At 41.2% G+C, this 8,585-nt stretch overlaps 1 protein-coding gene across 1 annotated transcript; it reads right to left on the bottom strand.

The window, feature by feature from the left end:
* Positions 1 to 2,922: 2,922 nt before the first annotated feature.
* Positions 2,923 to 4,450, bottom strand: LOC108299070 (snRNA-activating protein complex subunit 1-like). Its single transcript, XM_017521476.2, has 3 exons — positions 4,077 to 4,450; positions 3,766 to 3,906; positions 2,923 to 3,105 (listed from the first exon to the last, which is right to left on the bottom strand). The coding sequence occupies exons 1-3, from the start codon at positions 4,227 to 4,229 to the stop codon at positions 2,938 to 2,940; spliced, it is 462 nt and encodes a 153-aa protein (XP_017376965.1). The 5' UTR covers positions 4,230 to 4,450; the 3' UTR covers positions 2,923 to 2,937.
* Positions 4,451 to 8,585: the final 4,135 nt, after the last annotated feature.

The following is an 8,585-nucleotide window of genomic DNA, read 5'->3' as shown; positions in this document are numbered from 1 at the left end:
AAAAGAGAAAGAAATAAAGGGCATCCAGTTTGGGAAGGAAGACATCAAATTAGCCTTATTCACAGATACCATGATCTCATGCCTAAAAAAATCTAAAGACTGCTGGGTGTGGTGGCTCATGCCTGTAATCCCAGCACTTTGGGAGGCCTAGGGGGTGAATCATGAAGTTAGGAGTTCAAGACCAGCCTGGCCAACATGGTGAAACCCCATCTCCACTAAAGATAAAAAAATTAGCTGGATGTAGTGGCAGGCACCTGTGATCCCAATACTCGGGAGGCTGAGGCAGGAGAACCACTTCAACCCAGGAGGTAGAGGTTGTAGTGAGCTGAGATCATGCCACTAAACTCCAGCCCAGGCCTCCATCTCCAAAAAACAAACAAACAAACAAAAAAACAACTAAAGACACTACCAAAAAACTGTTAGAATTAATAAATGAATTCAGTAAAATGGCAGAATATAAAATTAATATACAGCCAGGTGCAGTGGCTCACACCTATAATCCCAGCACTTTGGGAGGCCAAGACAAGTGAATCAACTGAGGTCAGGAGTTCGAGACCAGCCTGGCCAACATGGTAAAATCCCATTTCTACTAAAAATACAAAAATTAGCTGGGCATAGTGGTGGGTGTCTGTAATCCCAGCTATGTGGGAGGCTGAGGCAGGAGAATTGCTTGAGCCCAGGAGGCAGAGGTTGCAGTGAGCCAAGACTGCACCACTGCACTCCAGCCTGGGCAACAGGGCAAGACTCCATCTCAAAAAAAAAAAAAAAATCCCCCAACCACAACTTCAATCTATTTTCTCTAAAGCTGTTACATCAGCTTTAATTGGCTTGTTTCCTCCTAAACTGCCTCAGAGGAATTGGGGATGGTGGTTGTTGGAAATAGGTTTATAACATTGGAAAGAATCCACATTGAGACAATGGATTACTCAGCAAGGCTAGTTTACTTTCTGCAGAAAGGGTGCAACTCCCCAGCAGTCTTGCCATGGGAGCACACCTGAACAAGGGAGACAGGGACATTTGTAACTTTCATAACCTGATGCAATCGCCCTACTGCTGCGTCCAGTTTCCACTGGCTGGAACAGGACCTCACATTTTATGCTTGACCAGACTACCTAAAAACTTGGAAATTTCCTGAATAGATAAGGGTAAAGAAGACAAGGAAGAAGAGGAAGCTAGTCAGGAGAAGGTCAGGAGGGCTTCCAAATAAGGAATGGCAGGCACCAGGGTTTGCAGCTTGCCTAGTTCTGTTCAGACATGCCAGATCGAGTCAAGGTAGCTGATTTAAGACGTAGCTGAGCCAGGCACAGTGGCTAATGCCTGTTATCCCAGCCCTTTGGGAGGCCGAGGTGGGCAGATCATGAGGTCAAGAGATCGAGACTATCCTGATCAACATGGTGAAACCCTGTCTTTACTAAAAATACAAAAATTAGCTGGGTATGGTGGCACACACCTATAGTCCCAGCTACTCGGGAGGCTAAGCCAGGAGAATCGCATGAACCTGGGAGGCGGAGGTTGTGGTGAGCNAAAAAAAAAAAAGAACATGGGAGTGACCAGGTGCAGTGGCTTACACCTGTAAACGCAGCAATTTAGGAGGCCAACGTGGGTGAATCACTTGAGACCAGGAGTTCAAGACGAGCCTGGCCAACACAGTGAAACCCTATCTCTACTAAAAATAGAAAAAATTAGTTGGGCATGGTGGTGCAAACCTGTAATCCCAGGGGGCTGAGGCACGAGAATTGCTTCAACCTGGGAGGCAGAGGTTGCTATGAGCAAAGATCGTGCCACTACATTCCAACCTGGGTGACACAGAAAGATCCGGCATCAGGGAAAAAAAAAACAAAAAACAAAAACATAGGGGCATATAAACAAACATCTGAGCAAATCTAAGATTTGATCCCTCTTTCAATAGTAATACAGGAAAAGACTGAATAGGGCCGAGGAAAAAAATAATTAACATTTATTAAGGGTCTACTGTGTGTCATATACAATTCAGCACTGCTGAGGCATTACCTCATTTCAATTCTCACAACAACCGAATGAAATAAAGATTATAATCCTAATGTTAGTGAGGGGGACATTTAGGCTTTAAGAAAATTTAAAAGCATGACCAAGGTGTCCCCTTACCCCCTCCTTTCCTCTCTATATGTTCTTTTGAAATATCATTGATTTAGAAGCCTGTAACCCTGCACTGAGATATTGTTTTAACCTCAAAGCCATGCTTTTCTACTCATGTTTTAAAAGATATGTAACACTACTTATCCATGCAAAAGATTTTTCTCAATAATGTACACTCAAACAAAACACCAAAATACATTATCAAAATAGACTCGCTATTTTCAATGGTGAATTTTAAAATAAGTGTTAAAACAGGAACTTAGGAAATAAATGCATAATGGCATTTTTTTTCTTTTTTGAGACGGAGTGTCACTCTGTTGCCCAGGCTGAAGTGCAGTGACGCTCACTGCAACCTCCATCTCCCGGGTTCAAGCGATTCTCCTGCCTCAGCCTCCCGAGTAGCTGGGATTACAGGTGCCTGCCACCACACTTGGCTGAGTTTTGTATTTTTAGTAGAGATGGGATTTCACCATATTGGCCAGGCTGGTCTCAAACTCTTGATCCACCCGCCTTGGCCTCCCAAATTATAGACGTGAGCCACTGCACCCCAACATGCATATTGTTTTTTAAAAAAGTAAGGAAAGTCACTTTAAACTCATGTTTTATGACCTAACTAAAGTCAAACAAAAAAGGTGGTTTTAAAAACTGAATTCACATATCTTCAGTCTAAGTCCAGTCTTCCACAACTTTTTTTTTCTCACAGTATTTCAAGATTTGTAACTCTTGATATATTTAGGCTATTTCTGATATTCTAGAGAAACAGCATCCTAGAGTGGTTAAAATCATTAGAAAAGTTAGTATCCAACAGATGAAGGTATAACCTCAATATGTAGCTGGCAATAAAACAATTTTTAAAAACTTGCAAGAGCACAAAAGCAAATTTACCTCTAATACATCAGAAGTGATAAGTTTCATCACACGATCACTTGGGTCCTTAAATTCTTCTGTAACTTCAGTGCGGTGAATTTTTTTCTTCATCCGATATGACAGCTATGTAATAATACATGCCATTTAAAATGAGTTTCTTTTAAACAGTTTTTTTTTAAAGTACTGAAATACACACCAGCGCTAAAAAACTGTCTATAGGTAAACACAGATAAAACAAAAGCAGCTGTATGGGTACATTTGTTAAATATTCTCGTTCCAAAGACTATTAGACTTCTTAACTAACCTTTTAGATGCCATGCCACATGCCTACAAATTCAGATAAGACGTAGAAATTGACAGCTAATGGCAGAACCAGAACTAGTGCTCCTCCAACTAGTGTCTCAATTGTCACAAGATTTAAAAAATAACACTTCATTAGAAGTTTCAACTTTTCACCAAAGAATTTTTAATAATTTTGTACCTCTTTCAGTAACCTCCTCTGACATCTGAGACATGAGCAAATGCAGATGCCAAATCTAATTTCCTCTCAAAACAATTCACTTAATATGTGGCATCCAGATACAATGCATTTAAAAGCAACAGCTAAATTTTTCTTTGCAGAAAAAAAAGGAGAAATTAGAAAATACCTTTTCTTATTTAAAAAGAGCTACAAGTCTTGAACATTATCAATACTCATTCCATTTTCTGTAGATTGAGAGGTTTTATGGACAATAAAGTATAATTCCACATTTTGAAAAAGACAAATTATTTTAGGCAAAATACCAGTTTGGGCATTGCTGTAAAGTGAAATGCTCTGTCTAGTCGTAGCTTCCTAAAAATATAAGCCGCATCAAAATGCTGTGCATTTACTAAATCTTGCTGAAATTTCAAAACTTCATCCCAATCCTTCAGGGCAACTCTGATCTGCAAACAGGAAAAAAAAAAAAAAAAAGTTGTACTAAATTTTTTTCGCAAACATACTATTATTTTTAAAATACTGTCGTTTCTATTTAAATCATATTTAATCAGATATTTATTATAAAAATATGGTACTTGTTTTACATTTCTGCTAAGGAAAAATAACTAAGTATTACCTTTTGTTTCGGTTGACACAGTTGGGTGTTATATAATCCATATAGCAGATACAAAGCACCAACTCTGATCTGGAAGGTGTATGGAGGTAAAAAATATCGCCAAGCCAAAGCTAAAGCTTCTTTTGTAAACATGTTCTTTTCTAAATTTCTCATTCTGCCACTAATAAACAATGAGAAAATATATCACGACTCATTAAGTGAATAAATAATGAACAAAAGCCAGAAGTATATACTTGTTTAAACAGTAGTTAATAATTTGATGAGGATCTCATACCCGATTGTTTCATGATTCAAGCACAAAGAGATAATTTTACACCAAGGCACAGGCAACAACTAGGTAAACATGATGCGGCTTCCAAAAGCATCAACTTTACTTGCCAAATTGAAAAGCAAGACAGAAGCAGTTTCAAATTATTACTGTTAAAACACATAATCTTAAAATAATCATTGTTATGTTACGGAACTATGTGCATTTTAATATATAATGAACATTTTCTCCAATACTTTTAGGGATTTGCACTAAATCTCCTTTGTCCTTGGGAAGCCTAGGTGAAAAAGTTAGAGAAACAGCACAAAGTAACCCACACTCCTAAATGTCCAGAGCACTGCAAGCTCATCAGAAGAAAGGAGGAGCAGACTAGAACAGCATACTCTAGCATACAACCAAAAGCTTTGTCCCAACATCCAAGAGAGCAACAAGGCTTTCTTGGCAATCAATCAATGAAATAACATAGGACATATATGTGAAAAGAAACTATCTTGGGCACCCAAGATCACTAAGGAAAACTCAAGCTGGAAGCTGCTTAGGGCAAACCTGCTTTCCATGGTATTCAAAGTCACTCCTCTGCTCACTGAGATAGATGAACATCTGCCTCCTTTGGAAAGGCTAATCAGAAACTCAGGAGAATGTAATTATTTGTGTAACACCGATCTGTGACCAGTAAGCTCCCTGACCAGTTCCAGTCTTCCTGCCTTTCCTTCAAATTGTCTCGCTTTCCAGGCTGAATCAATGTACTTCTTACATATATTGATGTCTCATGTCTCCCTAAATGTATAAAACCAAGCTGTGCCCTGACCACCTCAGGCACATGTCCTCATGACTTCCTGAGGCTGTGTCACGGGCCCTTCCTCAATCTTGGCAAAATAAACTTTCTAAATTAACTGAGACCTGTCTCAAATTTTTTAAGTTCACATATATTTTCTGTAGACATAAATAACATAATGAATAAACTATCTGAAACTGTTCTGCTGTGTTAACAAAAAATTTTAAAAAATAACAAGGCCTTGCCGGGCATGGTGGCTCACACCTGTAATCCCAGCACTTTGGGAGGCCGAGGCGTGTAGATCACGAGGACAGGAGTTCAAGACCAGCCTGGACAACATGGTGAAGCCCTGTCTGTACTAAAAATACAAAAATTAGCCAGGCGTAGTGGCACATGCCTGTAATCCCAGCTACTCAGGAGAATCACTTGAACCAGCGAAACAGAAGTTGCAGTGAGCTGAGATTGCGCAACTGCACTCCAGCCTAGGCGACAAAGTGAGACTGTCTCAAAAAAAAAAAAAAAAAAAACAAAAAAAAAAAAAAAAAAGAAAAACCCCTTAAAAAAAAAAAAAAAAAAATAGAAAGTATTAAATTTAAGAATTATCAGTGAGAATGGACCCCAGGCTATGCTAGGACAAGAGAAATAGAGCCAGCAGTATCAAGGGACAAAGCTCTCAAAGTAATTATGTCACAAGCCAGAGATCCGACACAGAGCCAGGATAACTTCACAAACTATTCCATTCCTAAAAGCTTCTAGGCATAGGCATTTCATAGCCTGACTCTTCTGATACTTCTGTGCATTACCCCCAGCTTAAAAGAGCTTAGAATGAAAAAGCACGTTGAAAAAGACATATTTAAAAAATATTTACATTCTACCACCAAATAGGTCAACAGTGAGAAATTATAATTGGCCAAGCATGGTGGCTCATGCCTAATCTCAGCACTTTGGGAGGCCAAGGTGAGAGATCACCCAAGCTCAGAAGTTCAAGACCAGCCTAGGCAACACAGCAAGACCTTGTCTCTACAAGAAATTTTTAAAAATTAGCCAGCGTGGTGGTGCGTGCCTATAGTCCCAGCTGCTCAGGAGGCTGAGCTGGGAGGATCACTTAAGCCTAGGAGATGAGGGTGCAGTGAGCTACGACAGCACCACTGCACTCCAACCTGGGTGATGAAGCAAGATCCTGCCTCAAAAATTAAAAAAGGAAAAAAAGAAACTATAACCAACTGGGTTCAAATAATCTTTTTTCATTAGAATATTGGTAAAAATAGGCCGGATACGGTGGCTCACACCTGTAATCCCAGCACTTTGGGAGGCAGGTGGATCACGAGATCAGGAGTTCGAGACCAGCCTGAACACTACAGCGAAACCTCATCTCTACTAAAAATACAAAAATTAGCTGGGTGTGGTGGTGGGCAGCTGTAATACCAGCTACTCAGGAGGCTGAGGCAGGAGAATCGCTAAGCCCAGGAGGGCAGAGGTTGCAGTGAGCCGAGATCACACCACTGCATTCCAGTCTGGGCAACAGAGCTAGACTCCATCTCAAAAAAAATGAAAGAAGAAAGAAAAAGAAAGAAAGAGAGAGGGAGGGAAGGAGGGAGGGAGAGAGGAAGAAGAGGGAGGGAGAGAGGAAGAGGAGGGAGGGAGAGAGGAAGGGAAAAGAGGGAAAGGGAAAGAGAGAGAGAGAGATAGCGAGAGAGAGCGGGAGAGGGAGAGGGAGGGGGAGAGAGAGAGAGAGAGAGAGAGAGGAAGAGAGAGAAAGGAAAGAATATTGATAAGAATAATGCCTTGCTGTTTGAAAATGTCCCGTGCCTCTCTTCATGATTCACATTAGCATTTCTCAGCAAATTCTTTCTGGTATCCCAAAATCTCTCTTCCATTCTCCACAATTGCTAGTTAAAACTTTTTCAACTCTCAGTTCCCATGACACTGTCTTAAAGTTCGGGCAGTCAGGTCTGTTTGCCTTCTATTTCTCCTCTACACAAAGATTTATAAAAATCCATTCTTGGCCAGGTGTGGTGGCTCACACCTGTAATCCCCATACTTTGGGAGGCCAAGGCTGGAGAATCATGAGGTCAGGAGAGCAAGACCATCCTAGCTAACACGGTTGAAACCCCATCTCTACTAAAAATACAAAAAAATTAGCAGGGCATGGTGGTGGGCACCTGTAATCCCAGCTACTCGGGAAGCTGAGGCAGGAGAATTGCTTGAACCCGGGAGGCAGAGGTTGCAGTGAGCTGAGATTGTGCCACTGCACTCCAGCCTGGGCGACATAGTGAGACTCATTCTCACCTCCTTTCTTTAAGTTTCAAAGGAAGGCTGATGCTATTAGAACATGGGAGAGGCCGGGCGCGGTGGCTCACGCCTGTAATCCCAGCTACTCAGGAGGCTGAGGCAGGAGAATTGCCTGAACTCAGGAGGCGGAGATTGCGATGAGCCGAGACCGNAAAAAAAAAAAAAATTATTGAGGACTTAGAATGCACTTCTGATACATCAGCTCATTTCATCTTTACAACTACTATGAGGTTTTATCATTGTTTCTATTTTACAGGTAAGGAAACTCAAGTAACTTGCCCCAAGTCACAGTGGACACTGCAATCAAATGCAGCCAATCGGGTTCCATAACCTATCCCCTTAACAACATCCCCACACTGCCTTTTCAACTATACTATTACAACAAAATGTGGCAAGCGGTGAGATAAAATAAAAACAGGGTGCTATGGGGGGAAAAATACACGAACAGCGTGCTTAGTCTAGAAGGGCAAAAAAGACTTCCCTGAGAAAGTCATTTAAGCCTAATCCTGAGTGAAGAATAAGGTGGATAAAACAAGACAGTTGAGGGGGAAAGCTCCAGGCTTAGGAAAAGCGTGCGGAGGGCAAAAAAAAAAAAAAAAAAAAAAAAAAAAAAAAAAAAAAAAAAAAAAAAAAAGAAAAAAAAAAAAAAAAAAAAAAAAAGCAGCTGCTGGAGCAGGAAAGTGAATGCATGGAGGGGACTGGTGGGCGAAGCTGAAGAGATAAGCCAAGGCCATTGAGGAATGGTCGTGGCAAGTCAGAGAATTGTAGCGTTATCCCAAAGGCAAAGGGCACTACTAGAGAGTAATAAGCCGGGGAGTGACATGATCAAATTTGCACTTTTGAAAGACAACTTTGGGCCGGGTGCGATGGCTCACGCCTGTAATCCCACCGCTTTGGGAGACCGAGGATCACGAGCTCAGGAGTTCGAGGCCAGCCTGGCCAAAATAGTGAAACTCCGTCTCCATTAACAAGACAAAAAATTAGCCGGGCGTGGTGGCATGCGCCTGTAGTCCCAGCTACTCGGGAGGCTGAGGGAGGAGAATCGCTTGAAACTGGGAGGCGGAGGTTGCAGTGAGCCAAGACCGCGCCACCTCACTCCAGCCTAGGAGACAGAGCGAGACTCCGTCTCAAAAAAAAAAAAAAAAAAAAAAAAAAAAAAAAAAAAAAAAAAAAA

Source organism: Cebus imitator, unplaced genomic scaffold (assembly GCF_001604975.1).
Source record: "Cebus imitator isolate Cc_AM_T3 unplaced genomic scaffold, Cebus_imitator-1.0 Scaffold1632, whole genome shotgun sequence".
NCBI lineage: Eukaryota > Metazoa > Chordata > Mammalia > Primates > Cebidae > Cebus > Cebus imitator.
Note: the sequence above shows the minus strand (reverse complement) of the source record. Positions and strands in the feature narration are given on the sequence as shown.